This window comes from Mastomys coucha, unplaced genomic scaffold (genome assembly GCF_008632895.1).
Source record: "Mastomys coucha isolate ucsf_1 unplaced genomic scaffold, UCSF_Mcou_1 pScaffold1, whole genome shotgun sequence".
Taxonomy (NCBI): Eukaryota; Metazoa; Chordata; class Mammalia; order Rodentia; family Muridae; genus Mastomys; species Mastomys coucha.
In genome coordinates, this window is record NW_022196891.1 from 32,808,579 (window position 1) to 32,825,814 (window position 17,236).

Here is a 17,236-nt window from a genome sequence, read left to right on the forward strand (position 1 = left end):
AAAAAAAAAAAAAAAAAAAAAAAATAGAGGGAGGATTTAAAAAGGTAAAATTCACCAGTTTATAAAATTTAACTTTTTACTTATACAACGGACAACTCTGTAAGTCCAATGTCTTGGTGATGGTTTATACACGGTTACTGTTTCAGCTTTATGGTAGATGGTTACCCATGAGAGAGCCGAGGGAGCAAGAGAGTGGCTGCCTCTTTTACACTGTCTGTGAGTTTTCTTCACTGCAGTCCCCGCCAGGGACTTGCTGTCTTACACCCAGGCTGACTCACCCATGGATGCCAATTGACTGGCCCCGGTAGGGTTTTGTCACTTGGACTAGCGTTCCAGGATAATGAAAGTGATTTGAATAAGTCAAGAATTTAGAGATTTTGTTGTCACCGAGAGAACTATTTGTTTGTTTGGTTGGTTGGTTGGTTTGGTGTTGCTTTTAGGAGGAAATTTATTATGTAGTCTAGGTTCGCCTGGAATTCATCTTGCCCAGGCTGGCCTTGAATTTGTGGTCTTCGTGCCTCAAACTTCAGGCATTGAGATTATAAGTCAGGAGCTCCCAGTGAGCCCTCAGTGAGCCCCCCATATCCAGTGCTATGTAAGGCTTTTGGGCCTTAGGAGACAGGAGCTGCGTTAGGAAACCTGGAGATAAAGTCCAGAGTTCCACCCTGTTCTGGGGAAGGCTGAAGGCGTGTGGAAGAGGATTGTCACTGTATCCTCCTATGAGATGTAGCACCTGACTGCCCCCTGTCTGTCTCCATCCCAGGGCAAGCGAGTGATTGGGGAGGATGGTGCGGAGGGCTACAGCGACCTGTTTCGGGAGAATGCCATGCTACAGAAGGAGAATGGGGCACTGCGGCTCCGAGTGAAGGCCATGCAGGAAGCCATTGATGCCATCAACAACCGGGTCACACAACTCATGAGTCAGGAGGCTAACCTGCTTCTGGCCAAGGCTGGTGAGTCGGGGTACGGCAGACTAGCTGGGAGCAACAACATGCCCCCCACCCTTGGTATCAAGCAGGCTATGGAAACCAGCCAGTGCACAGATGAGTTCACGTATGCATTTCTCCAACAACTTAGCATGACACACGCACAGCCTTCTTCTTAAACATGTAAGAGACACACAGTACATTAAGCAAAAATGACAATCCCCCCTCTGCAGACTCTCCACCCACATCCTCTCTGCTTCCAGAAGAACCCTTCCTGAGCCGCTGAGTGTGTTTTCCCACGCTTTCTCAGTACATTTGTTTTGAGTATAAATGCATTTAGATATATCATGTGTATGTGTGTGGATATGCATTGCATTTTCTCTATATGAGATCATGCTTTCTATTTTACGACTTCCTTTTTTTCCGTTTAGCTGCATGCCTTATAAATCTTTATATCCAAAGGCACTTAATTTTTAAATGACGGCATGACGGTCCATCTGTGATGTTGAATAATTTATCGAACAGCCTCTATTGACGGGTGTTTAGATTGTTTCCAATGTCATGCCATTATCCAACAGTGCTTGGATACAACTCTGACCATGTTCAAGTATTTCCTTCACATAGATTCCCTTATGGAGAGGCCTAGCACACTGGAGGCTCTTACAAGTCTTAGAGCCACGCCCCAGTCCTTGCTGTTGTCACCCGCTTTCTTTATTGTACCTGTCGTCTCCTCCATCCAGGTGATGGCAATGAGGCCATCGGGGCTCTGATCCAGAACTACATCCGGGAGATTGAAGAGCTGCGGTGAGTAAACCTGTCCAGTATGAGCAGGCTGGATGGCCATGGCCAGGCCAATTATATGTGACTCACCCGGCCCCATCCACCCACTTTGTCCACACAGAACAAAGCTCCTGGAGAGTGAGGCTATGAATGAGTCCCTCCGCAGAAGCCTCTCCCGGGCTTCCGCTCGGAATCCCTACTCCTTGGGAGCATCTCCAGCAGGTCCAGCCTTTGCAAGCAGCCCGGCCAGCTCCATGGAGGATGCTTCTGAAGTGATCCGCAGGGCCAAGCAAGACCTGGAGCGGCTGAAAAAGAAAGAGGTCAGGCAGCGGAGGAAGAGGTGAGTGAATTGTTTACCACCTCCCCCGACAGCTAGAACATTCAAAGGTGGGATCCCCCCCCCCCCCATCCAGGAAGACTGCTTCCCACCCCATGTATGGGAGAACCACTCCAACCCCACTCCCAGGGCATCACCAGTAATGTTAGGGAATTTCTCAATGTGGAGGAAAGATACCTCTCCAGCCTTGATGGTGTACATCTCCATCAAGGTCAATTTTAGGGGATAGAGCAGGGTGGGTGGTGGATGCTGGAGAAGAAAAGCCATGCTCTACAAAGCAGGAACATCCCACCAGCATTCTGTGGTCTAGGTCCCTAATCTGGCTTCATTTTCCTTCCAAAAGCAGCCCGGAGAAAGAAGCCTTCAAAAAGAGGGCAAAACTCCAGGCAGAAAACAGTGAGGAGACGGATGAGAACGAGGCTGAGGAGGTGAGGACTACCCTGGCCTTCTATGGGCTCACCAGCATGTCCCTGTTGGGGTAGAGACTCCATCAGTGTTATTGGGGGTGGGGCAGAGAGTTGCCTTTAGTTGATCCTTGAGTTTCTTGGCAATGGGGACTTGTTGCCATGGTGATCTCCATCCCTTGGGCCTTTGCCTTGTCCCCAATGGATGATGCTAGACTGAGCATCCTCCACAAGGGCTGGGCCCAGGCTAACAGGAGTGGATGGTCTCCCAGAGGAGGGTATGGCTAGCTCCCATCCCTGAGGTCTTGTGCTTGTCCCAGCCTCTGCCTCGGGGCTCCCGTCTCACCAGGCTGGTGCAGCCCTGATGGTACTTTGTGCCTAGGAAGAGGAAGATCGAGATGAAAGTGGCTGTGAGGAGGAGGAAGGGCGTGAGGATGAGGATGAAGACTCGGGCAGTGAAGAGAGCCTGGTAGACTCAGACTCCGACCCTGAAGAAAAGGGTGCGTGGGCTGGGGCTGGGGAGATGAGTTGCTTGCGGCCAGTCCCCATGGCGAGACTGTTGATCAGGACTGGGTTTCCCAAGAAGAAACTGAGATGGACCTGGGTAGGGTCGGGCCTTCGAGAGTGCTCAGAAACTGCTTGTCTAGACAGGGCTCAGACTCCTGAATGAGAAACCAAGAAAAGCAATAGAAAAGACAAATAACGGGAGGGAAGTAGTGGCTCTCCTTCCTGCTGTACTGTGCCCACTTCTGTGCTCAGGCTGACCTTTCAGAGGGCTTGAAGAATCCAGTGCTCACTACTACCTTAAGCAAAGGTAGTAGGTTCCCCTGAATCAGCACTGAGCATGCTCAGAGAGACCCCTGACCCACTTTGGTGGATTCAGAGACAGACGTTTGAATGGCTTTGGCTGGTGTCCAGACCCTGTCCTTCAGCTCTGTCCTGTTGCCATCTCTCACCCACAGCCCTACAGGGTGCTCTGGGCCACTTTACCCTCCCCAACCCAAGCAAAGTCCCACGCCATCAGTCATAGTGACATAGGCCTAGGAGCCTATCAGGGTAGGAAGGGTGTTAGACGCCCTCCAAGCTCCTGAGCCCAGCTGCGCATTTCTGAGGCTGCTCATTAAATGTATTGCCCCACTTGGCAGTATTCTGTCTCCTTTCCTGGTCGCTTATTGGTCACTGCTGACCAAAGGATGCCCCACCCACCGCCCTCGAACTTGCGCCTGCGCCTGGCATGGGGCTGAGTCTGGCTCTGTCTGACTCCGCAGAAGTAAACTTCCAGGCAGACCTGGCGGACCTGACGTGTGAGATCGAGATCAAGCAGAAGCTGATCGACGAGCTGGAGAACAGCCAGCGGCGGCTGCAGACGCTCAAGCACCAGTACGAGGAGAAGCTCATTCTGTTGCAGAACAAGATCCGAGATACACAGCTGGAGCGCGACCGCGTGCTGCAGAACCTCAGTGAGGCCAGAGCCATGTGCCCCTTCCCTGACCCCCTGTCGCGTCAAAAGACACCCACCGTGGTCCCAATAATTCCTGCTTTTGTGCACAGGGACCTCTGAGCCAAGCACTGGGACCTTTTGCCCGAAGTTAAAACGTTCCTGTGTCTCACCTAGTTTCTCTGCTACTTTTGTTTTAAAGTTACATTTGGGGCGCGCGTGCGTGTGTATGTGTGTGTGGTGTGTGTATGCAAATGCTTGCGTGACGTGGCACACACACGTAGAGGCTAGAGGACAACTTGCAGAAGAATTCTGTTCTCTCCTTCAACCACCTGGGTCCCAGGGATTGAACTTTGATCATCAGGCTTGATAGCAAGTGCCTTTATATGCTAAGCCATCTCGACAGCTCGGCCAACCCTTTCTTGAGACAGAGTCTTACCATGTAGCCTAGGCTGGCCTTGAACTTGTAGCAAATTTTCTGCCTCAGCCTCCTTGGTGGTAGAACCATAGACAGCACAGACAGGTGCCACTATGCCTAGCTCCCTCTCTCTCTCTCTCTCTCTCTCTCTCTCTCTCTCTCTCTCTCTCTCTCTATCTCTCTCTCTCTCTCCCTCTCTCCCTCTCTCCATCTTATATATTAAAATCTTTAATCCTTTACCTCCCTAGGCATGGGCTGGTACCTCCCAACCCCTTACTTACTATATTCAGATTATAAGACTTCCCGAATTGTGTCTTTTTCTACTGCTCTGCAGCCCTCTCGGCTGGTGATTCATTTCCTCATCCACTTATTAAGCAAATGTTAGCTGAGTGTGTGTTACAGAGCAGGTGCTATTCCAGGGACTAGAATTATCTTAGTGTGTGAAATCTCTCTCCTGGAGTGCATACTCTGGGGGGGTGGGGGGGTGACAGCATAAAGCAGAATTGCTGTCGGAGGTGGCACTCCTAAGTATGTTTTTTTTTTCATATGGCAAGGAGAGGGGGCCGGATGCTTAGGGATGGGAAGCTGGGCAGGGCATGGAAGACTATGTAGAGAAGGTGACCTTGGAGGGAGGCTTGAAAGAGTAAGTAAGTAAGACTCTTTCTTGGTGCATCACAAGAGCAGAACTAGCAATGGAAAGAACATCCCAGATAGAGGGAATGGAAGCTGTCGAGGCCCCAAGGCAGCCATGTCCCTGGCATGTCAGTAGAATGGTGGTCTAGACTAGTGGGGGGAACAGGTCATGTCTGTCATTGTAATATGTCACCTTGCCTCAGAGAGTTGAGATCAGCGGGCTTAGCAGCAAGTGAGTAAGGAGAGAGGGGGGGGAGGGAGAGAGGGAGAGGGGGGGAGAGAGATGGGAGGATACAAGACACTTAAAAGCATTTTAAAAACATCAGTTTTGCAATTGTGTCAGAGGATTAAAGTGGAAGCTTAGGAGGCAGATTGGACCGGTGGTGAGATGTGGTTGGGCTCAGGTATCTTAGAGGTTGAGCTCAAGTCTTAACCTTGATGGTTGATGTGCGGACAGGAGGCCCTGGGGGCTAAGGGAGTCAGGTCTCAGGCAGGAGGCAGTGAAGTTTTCTAAGATGGAGTGAGAGCTGGAAGTTGGCTTGGTCTTGGACCTGCTCAGGTGGGAGAGTCTGGGTGAGGGGCCAGCTTACTTCTGCTGTAGTCACACTGCAGCAGCTCTTGTTAACACTCCGCTTCCTGCTGGCCTCAGTCTGAAAACTCTAAATTGAATGTCAGAGCAGGAAAGTGAGGGCAGCTGCTGAACCCATGTCCTCATTGTTCAAATGAAGAAGCAGGCTCGGGGAGGGGGTCAACTGTAAAATCAGAACCCTGCGCCCGTCTCCCCAGTGAGCCCATATTTATTGGGAGCCCTGGAGCCCGTACCTCTGACCCTGCTTTCCACTGTCCTCAGGCACTATGGAGTGCTACACAGAGGAGAAGGCCAACAAGATAAAGGCGGATTATGAGAAGAGGCTGCGGGAGATGAACCGGGACCTGCAGAAGCTACAGGCTGCTCAAAAAGAGCATGCTAGGCTACTCAAGAACCAGTCTCGCTACGAAAGGGAGCTGAAGAAGCTGCAAGCGGAGGTAGCCGAGATGAAGAAAGCCAAGGTAGGCAGACGGTGTGAAGAGTGGGGCCAAGGGACCGACCTATACCGCGTCTTAGAATCCATATTCCACATTAAGTATTATCACTGCCTGTTAAGTGAGGGTCATCCACTGAACACACTGCATCACCTGACCCAATCCTGCCCCAACCACGCACACCCTCCTAGCAACCTCCTCCCAGCACTGGGTTCGTTTCAGGCACCCTGCTCATTGCTGCCCCCTGTGTTGGGAAGCTGTACTACAGTTGCCTCCAGTCTGTGCTAGGAAGCCTTGAAGCCTCATTTGGAACAACCCTGGCCTCTAAGCATAGAAATTATCGGGACCATGGCCAGCTCCCATTGTGTTTGTAGAAATTTGAGGCTTGGGGAAGGAAGTTCCTGCTACCAGGATGTAGTGTTGGGATGGAAATTCTGCTCTTTTGATGTTCTAAGCTGGTGTGTGTTCTTGGTGGGTCTGGGCTCCCTTTTCTACCTTGGCACAGCCCACAGGGCACAGTCTGTAGAATCTGCTCTGTTGATGTCCGTGGCGGCTCAGATCCTGAACTTCTGGTATCTGGTTTGTGGGTGCTTTCAACTCCTGCCTAGGGCTCGCAGATCCTTGCTCTGTGAATATCCTTTATCACCTTTGGACCTTTCTGCCCTGGCCCTTAGCTTCTGTTGTCTCCACAGCCCTGGCCTAAGCCCTGGGGCTAGACCCCTAACAAAGCCTGGCAAAGGCGGTATCCCCTTGGGGACTCAGGAGCCATTAGTAATTGTGTCTTCACTCTTGCCCTGACTCATGCTGACCAGGGTGCACAGGAAAGAGGCAGTTATTCATTATAGAGGAAATAGAACTGCACTAAGAGAGCCCTGGGCGGGCTCTGTCCCCAAGCAGGTCCACAGAGGCTGCGTCTGCTAAAGTCTCTACCTTGATGAGATCAGCCCAGCGTGGCCCCAAAGAGTCCGTTTTCACTTTCTACTTCAGTGCTTCTGCCCTGTAGACATGAAGCCATTGACAGTAAATGGCATTGGGATTCAAATACCCACCAATCCTGGGGCCAGAGCCCTTTGGTAATGTAGACAGAGGGCCTAGTGAGCTTTATCCCCAGGCTGTCAGTAGTTCACTGTGACCTTAGCCTTCTACAGGTAGAAGCTTACAACATCAAAAGAGCAGAATTTGCATCCCAACACTACATCCTGGTAGCAGGAACTTCCTTCACCAGCCTCAAATTTCTACAAACCACAATGGGAGCTGGCCATGGTGCCGACTATTACTATGCTTAGAGGCCAGGGTTGTCCCAAAGCAACTTTGACATGCTTGTCTTTGTTCGTGTCCCATTGTCCGGCCGTCCATTCATCCATGTCTCCGCATGCCCCTCCCACCCCCAATCTCTTACTGGTGCCTCTTCAGGGTAGTCCCAACCACTCCTTAGCCAGCTCTCATCTTAAGTAGATATGACCCAGACAAAACTCACAAGGGAACACTCTCACGGGGTTCTGAAACTTGGAAAAAAGCAGCCAAATACCCAAGACGTGGTACAAAAGACAGAAGAATTCACATGTTCCTCGTTCTTGGACTCTGAGACCATTCATCTAGGACTTAGCTCTATCCACCTGACTACACTCTTGTGATCCCAGGTCTACAAATGAAAGAGGAAGAGCCTAGGTGCCCAAGGATGCCCTAACAAGGCCCCGATTCCTCACTAGATGGGTAGAGAGGATCAGCCAAAGACTGCAAGCAGAGCCCGAGTCTTGGGGTCTTAACTGGGTGAACTTCAGGTTCTTCTGGCAGGAGAGCGCAGTCTCCTGTCTTAGCTCAGCTGAGGGATGCTGTCTTAGTCCCGAGGCCAATTGCAGCACTATCCTGTGCCTGGAGAGCACTCACCCACCTCCCTGGACCCGATGGATGCAGCCATACTTGCAGGTCATACAGATGAGTCTGCAGTTGGGGAGTTAAGATGACCCAGGCTCCAAGTCTAACTAGCCATGCCTAGCTCTGTGACTGTTACTCATTTTGCCTCGAAGGCTCATTTCTTTCTTTATAAGACAGGAGAGATGTCTTTCTCCTATGAGTGTCATAAAGACGGGGCCTGCCATGTGGGCAGCTCTCATTATGCCTCTAGGACTTTGAGATGGGCCCTGGAATCTTCAGTCAGGTTGAAGATGGTGGCTAGGATAGACTTTAAGTGGGAAGGCCAGTTCTTTAGCAGCTTGTCAATGTGTAATATATCTTTGCCCTTGAGGATGACTGGGAAGGAAAGGTTTCAGATCCCCTAGTCAGTGCTACCAAGAAGACCACTCCCTTGGCCGGTGCCCCCACTACCAGCTACTGACTGAGGCTCTTGGACCACTCCTGCCCAGCCCTGCCTCACCTCTGTTACCTCTGCCCTCCCAGGTCGCCCTCATGAAGCAAATGCGTGAGGAGCAGCAGCGGCGGCGACTGGTGGAGACCAAGAGGAACCGGGAGATTGCTCAGCTCAAGAAGGAGCAACGGAGGCAGGAGGTGAGAGGCCTCCGGGAGCTTTCAGCCACCACTCCCTACCGATTTCCCTTCTCCTCCCCCCCCCCACCCCCCACCCCTTAGTTCCTACCGTTCCAAGGGGCAAGAGCCATGCTTGGAGCAGAGTAGAGCCTATCAGAAAGGCAGAGCCACTGTTGGCTTCTGTCCCAACCCCTACATGTCCAAGAAGATAACTTGAGTCCAGAGGAGGGCAAGGATTTGCCCAAAGTCACCAGCAAAATCAAACAGGTGGGGCTCCAGGCCCAGAAGAAATAGCTTTAGGAGGACTGGGCCTCTAGCTCAGGTTTGTGTTCATGGTAGGAGATAAGAGCGAGAGAATTGTCCCTGTGGGCAGGACTTCCTCATAGCCACCAGTAGAAGGGTATGACTCTGGGTACCATTGTATCTACAGTTTGGCTGGGTGAGGATCATCCCACACAGGAAAATCTTGAGCCTTTGGCTACAGAGCTGCCCACCCTGTCCCCAGTCCTGTCTGGACAGAAACTTGGCTATATACATCTTTATTCCCAGCACTTGAGAGGCAGAGACAGAGGCAGGTGGATCTCTGAGTTCAAGGCCAGCCTCATCTACAGAGTGAGTGAGTTCCAGGATAGCCAGGGGTACATGGAGAAACCCTGTCTCGAACCTCATACTCCCCCCCCCCCCCCCACACACACACCCTCAAAAAAGATTGCTGTTGGCAGCTGAAGGTGGCCCAACCCTTTTCTTTCAGTTTCAGATACGGGCCCTGGAATCTCAGAAGCGCCAGCAGGAAATAGTTCTGAGGAGGAAAACCCAGGAGGTGAGTGCTCTTACCAGGTAGCCTGGTTAGCCAGGACTAGCCCTGGCTCTGATGTTTGCTCTCTTCTGAAGTGTGTGTGTGTGGGGGGGCATGCTACTTGTAGCCCCGGTCTTGTTTCATCCAGTGAGCACAGCCTTGCCAATTTCTAGCAGCCTATGAGAAATGGTTTCTCAACCAATCAGCTGGGCCTAAAAGGCAGAATCCACATCCCAGCCTCAGGGCCTAGCTGGTCATTTATTTACAAAAGAGTGAAAAGGGCTAGGGAGACAAAGGGCTAGGGAGACGGCCCAGTCAGTAAATTACTCACCACATACGCATGACGACCTGTGTTTGAACCCCAATAGCCACATTAACAACTGGGGCATGGTCAAGACCGGTGGATCCCAAAGTTTGCTGGCTAGCCAGTCTAGCTAACTGACGAGCTCTAGGGTCATTGAGAGACACTGTCCCGGAACGTAAGAGGGACAATAATGCAACCTTGGGAACATGTGCACATACATATCTGCTCACTGGGTTCTCCTCTTCTTGTCCTCACTTTCCCCAGGTTTCTGCACTGAGGCGCTTGGCCAAACCCATGTCTGAGCGAGTGGCCGGGCGTGTAGGATTAAAGCCCCCCAATATGGATTCTGGGGCCGAGGTGTCCGCCAGCACCACCTCATCTGAGGCTGAGTCGGGAGCTCGCTCTGTCTCCAGTATAGTGCGTCAGTGGAACCGAAAAATCAACCACTTCCTAGGGGACCACCCTACAGCCACTGTCAACGGCAGCCGCCCAGCCAGGTGAAGAGTCTGGAGGCTCTGTGGGCAGGACCAGGGTGAGGAAGGAAGTGTGAAGGTCCAGGAAGAGCTCTGGTGCCTGGGCTGTCTGCTTCCAGCTCTGGGGAGGGGCCCCAGCGGAGCTGCAGAGCAGCCAGCCAAAGCCCCTTTGCCTCTGCCTCCCAGGAAAAAGTTCCAAAAGAAGGGAGCCAGCCAAAGCTTCAGTAAGGCTGCAAGACTCAAATGGCAGTCCCTGGAGCGGAGGATCATTGACATTGTCATGCAGAGAATGACCATTGTCAACCTGGAGGCTGATATGGAGCGGCTCATAAAGGTGGGACCTACCTTCCCATCTCGTCCACCCCACACTCCACATGTCCGGTCACTTCTCACTTCTCTGGCTCCTCACTCCTTTCCCTGTCTCCCACCCTCTGCTCCTCGTGCCTCTTCTGACCTCTGGACAACCCCAGACAGGTGGGTGGCTTGGTGTAGGAGCTGTGGGCAGCGCCTGTGCCTGAGATGCATCTTCTATCACCATCCTCTTCCCCCAACCCCCTCCCGCTTTCCCAGAAAAGGGAGGAGCTCTTCCTCCTACAGGAGGCACTGCGGAGGAAGCGGGAGCGCCTGCAGGCTGAGAGCCCCGAGGAGGAGAAGGGGCTACAGGAGCTGGCAGAGGAGATAGAGGTGTTGGCAGCCAATATTGACTACATCAATGACAGCATCACTGACTGCCAAGCCACCATTGTGCAGCTGGAAGAAACCAAGGTGCCCCTGGGACCCGGCCTGGCTGGGTAGGGGTGGTAGCTATGAGTGTGTGGACAGCCCTGTGTGATGCTGCTTCTGCTTTCTGCTCTTAAAGGAGGAGCTGGACTCCACAGACACATCAGTGGTCATTAGCTCCTGCTCTCTGGCTGAAGCCCGCCTACTGCTAGACAACTTCCTCAAGGCGTCCATTGACAAGGTGAGCTGGCAGCTCCCCTGGCACAAGACGGGCATCGCATACCCTGGTAGTGAAGTCCACGGGTTTGGCTCCTTCCTGCCTGCGTCATTCACAGGCTGGGACAAGCTACTGAATCTGCAAGCCTCAGGTTCTGTGGCTATAAAACCCCAAACGTTGACAATACAGAACTTGTAGCTAGTTGTACAGAGTGCTACACGTAGGGGCTTGGCACACTACAGAGCTTCAATTAAAGGTGTCCTGGCCCCGGGCCCGTCCACGGCAGGACTGGGCTTGGGTCTGTTGGAGACACAGAGAGAAGTATGTATACATAGGGATTGGGGAACAGCAAACAAAAATTCCGTTCCACCCTCTGCCTACCAGAACATTAGGAGTCTTTTGGACTCCTCTCCTTACTCAGTGGTCAGAGAATAGGTTTCCTTCTGTCCTAGGACCTGAGGCTTGGGGACAGATACCAGCCAGTGTACATATAGTTAACTGGAAAGAGGTTGGGAGGCCACCCTGCCCCACTCTTAGCCAGACCCTCAGTGGCCCCTCCGTGTTGCTTTGTGTCTTAGGGGATTGTACGGATGCTCGAGGGTTGCTGTTGATAAAATGTCTCAGCCTGAGCAGCTGGTACAACAGGGCTTTACTATGTCTAAGATCCACGAGTCAGCAGGGTGGATTTTTCCGTAGCCTCCCTCCCTGGCCATTGTTTCCTTCCAGTCTTGACATGGTCTCCTGTGTGGCTTGTCGTGATCTAGTATAAGGACACCAGCCATACTGTATTAGGGACCACCCTATGACCTCCTATCATTCTGGTTTCCGCTCTAAAGAACCTGTCTCCAAGTACAGTCACATTGGGAGGTAACAGAGGTTGGGACTTGTGCAGATGAATGAGGTCACAAGTCCATCCATAACAGAGTATATGCTAAGGTAACCATCCCTAATGTGTATAGGGGAGTCCAGGGGCTACAGCTTCATCCACAGCCAGAAAGAGTAAGCCTTGTTCTTTGCCTCCAGGGACTTCAAGTAGCCCAGAAGGAGGCCCAGATCCGGCTGCTAGAAGGACGCCTCAGACAGACAGACATGACAGGCTCTTCCCAGAACCACCTGCTCCTAGATGCTTTGCGTGAGAAGGCCGAGGCGCACCCTGAGCTGCAGGCCCTCATCTACAATGTCCAACACGGTATGCATAAGTGTAGGGGATTCCCTCAGAAGCCTTGGTCTGATCCTACTGGGTGATGCTGGAGGGAGGCCATGTCTCCTTTCCCCATACTCTGATGGGGTCTCTCAACCTCCTTCCTTCCTTCCCTCCCTTCAGAGAATGGCTATGCAAGCACAGATGAGGAAGTTTCAGAGTTCTCTGAGGGGAGGTAAGTTTTCAAGCAGGGAGGCTGCCTCACAGCATGCTCTGGGGGGTTGGGGGGTGGAAAAGGGGTTGCCATAGAGCCCCAGGGCTGAGCTTAGATTTGCAGGCTCTCTGGGACCCAGATGTCTAAGTCCTAGGGAGAGATTGTATAACTAGCGTGGTCCTAAACTTTCTTGACTTCTTCTCTAGTTTTTCCCAGTCATTCACCATGAAAGGCTCCACCAGCCATGACGACTTCAAGTTCAAGGTAAGCCCTGCTGGAAAACAGGCTATAAGTTAATCAGGGCCACCCTCCCAGCCTGATCTCCATGCCTGTACTTCCATACCCCGAGCCCCAATTCAATGTTATCCTCATCAGGAAGGGAGGTGCCAAGAAGGATCTTGCCTGGAATTGGGGGTGGGGAAGGAGGAACTAACCTGGAATTTGCTATGTAGACCAGGCAGCCCATTCTTTTCAAGACAGGCAAAATGACTAGAGCAACTAAAAGCTTCTTTCTACTCTACCTGATGACACGACCCTGCTTTAGAGAATATCTCCTTCCCCACTGAAGACTCAGGGTCAAAGCTGACTCCAGATCCCTCGTTATCTTGCCTGAAACTGTCCAACCGCATGAAAGCCAACAGGAGGAGAGTTTTTCTTAACGGCAAGGGATTAGTGATTAGAGTGGACCAACACTCACGGCTTATTAAAGTCAGACTCAGGAAGCTGCAGACCATGCTATGGGCGTTGAGTTGTGCCTAGTCCCAGGCAAGCTAACTGGAATTCAGTCTGGATACTGCAGTTTGCGTAGTCCGGCTAAGGGCTTCTATCAGCAACTCTCCCTCAGGCCAGGCAGTATCATTTTCCTTAGAATTCACCCACCTCTCAGTCCTTTGTTCTGCTCTCCTCTGCTTTTTCCCCTAGAATCTCAGCCTCCTGTGTACCTGGGGTGGCAGATCTGTGTCATCAGGTCAAGTTCTCACTTTCCCTTTATGGTCTGACAGTTGGGCAAATTGGTTCACACATCCTTCCTTTCCTAGGGTGAACCCAAGCTGTCTGCACAGATGAAGGCCGTGTCTGCAGAGTGCCTAGGACCCCCGTTGGACAGCTCCACCAAAAACATTACCAAGTCCCTGGCTTCCCTCGTTGAGATCAAAGAGGACGGGGTGGGCTTCTCTATCCGGGACCCCTACTACCGGGACAAGGTCTCACGCACTGTCAGCCTGCCCACCCGGGGCAGCACTTTGTAAGGAGGGAGACCCAGGTACATGGGGGGGGGTCAAGGCAGGCAGAAAGTTAGGTCTCAGATTCACTGGAACCTTCTTTTCCAGCCCTCGGCAGTCTCGAGGTGCCACGGACACGTCCCCTCTGACCCGAAGGAAGTCTTATGACCGAGGACAGCCCATCAGGTAAGAGCGTCTTCTAGAGTCTACTCCAGAGTCACTGTCAGCCCAGGCCTTAGCATGGCTGTGAGATTCTTCTCTGTGGACCATCGTACATTCAGCTTCACCATGAACCCTTGGCAACCATGTCAGGTCTGGGCTCAAGAGATGCCATCTCCACAAGGCACCTGAAAGCACATAGCTAAACCACGGGCTGAAAACTCCCCATATGCACTCTACCTGAATGGCTCGCAGCAGCTTTGACCGGAATTGTCCAAATGTGCTTTAGCACCTTTTTTTTTGGTCTTAAATCCTTTGTAGTTTCTGTTCTTTCTTTCTTTTTCTTTTTTTTTTTTTAAGATTTATTTATTACTATATGTAAGTACACTGTAGCTGTCTTCAGACACACCAGAAGAGGACGTCAAATCTCATTATGGATGATTGTGAGCCATCATGTAGTTGCTGGGATTTGAACTCAGGACCTTTGGAAGAGCAGCCAACGCTCCTAACCACTGAGCTATCTCTCCAGCCCAGTTTCTGTTCTTTTAAAGGCTTCCTTCCATGAGGGAAGCTCAGGCTATCAGAGAAGTCATGTAGGAGTCTACAGCTAGTCAGGCACACATGGGCCCAGTTCTGCAGTTTCCACATATATGACTCTTTATGGCCCAATGGTCATATACTTAATCTTAAGAGGTTTCTGATGGTCTTCCTAGCTAAATAGTAAGACATTGGGGCTCAGAGTCACCATTGCAGCCTGCCTCCCTGAGAGGCAGGAGAAGAACCTGCGCCAGACGCCAGCCTCCCGTCTTTACCAAAGCAGATGGCCATAGCACTGGCTTGCACGTGGTCCCGGTGGAGAAGAGTTGAACAGACATCTGTACACTTGGACCCTGACGAACTTCATCTTCAGAGAACACGCTGAAGTTGTGGTCTGAGGGGGAAATCTGAACTCATGAAGCTGATCCAAAGGGAAGGGAATGTAGCGACAGCTTTCCAAAGAGAGGGATGAGTGGGCCAGCACAATCATAGACTCTCCCTTCAAGGAACTGCAGTTTCTCCTGGTTCAAGCGTTCCGAACACTGAATTGGTGAATCAGAGTCACTGGTCTCAGGGAGGATGGAGGGCCACGTGAGGAGATGCCTGTGATGTCAGCATCAGGATCCCCTTTTATTAGGTCTGTCTCTATTTGAAGGCACCTTAGTTACCGGATGCTATCGCTTGTTAGTACTGAGCTCAACCGTGGCACTGTGGCACCAAGGAAGCTTGTGTAGTCTCTCCCAGTCTAATGCTTAGCAACATCGGAGAGCACTGTTACGTTATGCCTTGGGACTGTTTCGGGAATCAAACCCTACCAGGGAATTGGGCCTGGTAGCCCACACCTGTAATATTAGCACCCAGAAAATAGAGGCAGGAGGATCATTTGCAAACTCAAGAGCCAGCCTGGTCTACCTAGTGGGATCATGGGTCACAGCACAAACAAAAAATTAAAAGCATCGTTAAGAATCACAAATAAAGGTGGCAAGCGAGGCACCATCAGAGCACCTGCTTCCAGGGACCGGGTGGAAATGGCCTCTGCAAGAAGCACACATGCCAGTTACTCGGGATTTTTGCTACACTGCTTTTTGTAAGTCTGAGTGAGATTTACACAAAAAAATGAATGTGGGATTACAAGCAGATTTCAAAAAGCAGGTGAATCTCCAAATATGCCATGAGGAAGTGATTTTAAGAACAGCATCTAGGGGCTGAAGAGATGGCTCTGTGCTTAAGAGCACATAATGTTCTTCCAGAAGACCTGGGTTCAACTCCCATCTCTCATGAGGCTTACCACCTGTAACTCGAGTTCTAAGGTGCCCTCTTCTGGCCTCCGCAGGCACTACACACACACACACACACACACACACACACACACATTGTGCATTGACACCCACCCACATCAAATCAAATCAATATTTAAAAAGAACAGCTTCTGGGATCTTGACTGGGGCCAAGCAGTTCTGAGGTCACTACACAACAGGTTTCATCCTCTGGGGCTCTGTGGTGAGACACAAGTTAGGTAGACGTCTGGGCGAGGGTCTGATCACCGATGACTCTCTCTGCCCTCATTTCCCAGATCCACAGACATGGGATTCACACCTCCCTCATCGCCTCCCACTCGGCCCCGCAACGACCGCAACGTCTTCTCTCGTCTTACCAGCAATCAGAGCCAGGGCTCAGCACTGGACAAGTAAGGGCCTGTGGAGAGCCAGGGGAGGTATTGGTGCTGGGAGGGGACCTGTGTGGCGGGTTAAGTGGATAGACTCCACCCTCCTGTTCTGGCTCCCCGGAGCCATGAGGCCCTGGCGCTAGCATCTTTTCTGTACTGACCAAGGGTCTCTCGTTCCCCTCAAGCATGCTGGGATGCCAGGAAAGGACAAGAGAGAAGTTACCTCCGAGGGTGGGACAGTCAGTCATGATGGCCTTGTGGGGCAAGCATACCAGAGGGGACTCTAAAGTACCCCATTTATCTGCTTCTGCTGTCTTTGCTGTTCTTGGAAGCCCTTCCTTAAGCTCCAACTACTGTTCTATCCAATGGCAAGAGCTTTTACACGAGGCCCCATGATCCTTGAGCGCTGCCCAGCAGACAGAGACCTCTGAGACATGCCTATGTGGCAGCCTCCCCTGCAGCTGTACCGCAGCTCCTGTTGCTACGCTATAGTTGCAATGGGGGTCATTCTGTTCACAGCCATCCCTATATTCAGAAGGTCCTCAACATTGCTCTGCAGTCTGCTGTACATGCATAATTCCATTTGAACTGTCAGTCAGCCCAAGGATTGTCTGTCCTCCCAGGTTTGCATAAGAATATGGTCCAAAGCAGAACCCAAGGGCTCTTGCCTAAAAAGTGGCCCAGAGTGTGTGTGTGTGTGTGGGGGGGCTGTTGACTCTAACTTGCTAACACTGACTTTGCCTTGGGGCAGACCCCATCATTCCTGATTTCATCTCTGTGCTCCCCCAAGCCCACTGTGACCTTCTTCAGTTCTGTAGCTCCCCCAAAGGATACCTTCCTTTGCCCTTAAAAGCTTTCCCTCCGTGAGGAGCAATGATGTTGTCATCCTCAGCAGAGTCTAAACTGTAGACGGCTCGCTGTACAGGACACATGCTCTGCCCCGCCTCTCACGCAAGTCTCCCCTTCTGGCTCGAAATGCTGCTCCCTTGATGATTAAGACTGTGAAGGCAGACCCAGAAGGTCAGCATCCCGGACAGCGTCCTTCCCCGGGCTTGCTTCAGCTTGGCTCCTGCTGAAGCGGCTGTGGACGTATCTGGCCCTCCTTATCGTGATACGTAGCTCTCCCCCAGTGCCATGCAATTGACTTGACAGGCCACTTTGTTTATTATTTACTTCTTTATTCTGTTTTTGAAACAGGGTCTTGCCATGTGTCTAGACTATCAAACCTTCTTTGCTTTAGCCTCTTGGGTGCTAGGATTACTGGCATGTGCCACTACATCCAGCTTAAACTTGTCTGTCTTTCTCTCTCTCTCTCTCTCTCTCTCTCTCTCTCTCTCTCTCTCTCT

The 17,236-nt window shown here is 51.6% G+C and overlaps 1 protein-coding gene across 8 annotated transcripts in view; it reads left to right on the top strand.

Moving 5' to 3' along the window:
• Positions 1-17,236, top strand: part of Kif21b (kinesin family member 21B) — a 48,648-nt gene that overhangs the window by 19,587 nt on the left and 11,825 nt on the right. For 4 of the 8 annotated variants that reach the window (XR_004122405.1, XR_004122407.1, XM_031384012.1 and 1 more), the window contains exons 9-27: positions 764-953; positions 1,667-1,730; positions 1,828-2,046; positions 2,387-2,471; positions 2,830-2,947; positions 3,716-3,907; positions 5,787-5,986; positions 8,357-8,464; positions 9,195-9,263; positions 9,808-10,040; positions 10,203-10,350; positions 10,587-10,781; positions 10,876-10,977; positions 11,977-12,142; positions 12,278-12,329; positions 12,515-12,572; positions 13,346-13,551; positions 13,637-13,714; positions 15,798-15,911. Coding sequence is in view for 4 of the 8 variants with exons in the window: in XM_031384012.1 (XP_031239872.1) it covers positions 764-953; positions 1,667-1,730; positions 1,828-2,046; positions 2,387-2,471; positions 2,830-2,947; positions 3,716-3,907; positions 5,787-5,986; positions 8,357-8,464; positions 9,195-9,263; positions 9,808-10,040; positions 10,203-10,350; positions 10,587-10,781; positions 10,876-10,977; positions 11,977-12,142; positions 12,278-12,329; positions 12,515-12,572; positions 13,346-13,551; positions 13,637-13,714; positions 15,798-15,911 (2,597 nt within the window). In the remaining 4 variants the exon portion in view is untranslated. The remainder of the gene's footprint in view (positions 1-763; positions 954-1,666; positions 1,731-1,827; positions 2,047-2,386; positions 2,472-2,829; positions 2,948-3,715; positions 3,908-5,786; positions 5,987-8,356; positions 8,465-9,194; positions 9,264-9,807; positions 10,041-10,202; positions 10,351-10,586; positions 10,782-10,875; positions 10,978-11,976; positions 12,143-12,277; positions 12,330-12,514; positions 12,573-13,345; positions 13,552-13,636; positions 13,715-15,797; positions 15,912-17,236) is intronic. The other 4 variants (XR_004122406.1, XR_004122408.1, XM_031384017.1 and 1 more) reach the window with 1 other exon arrangement.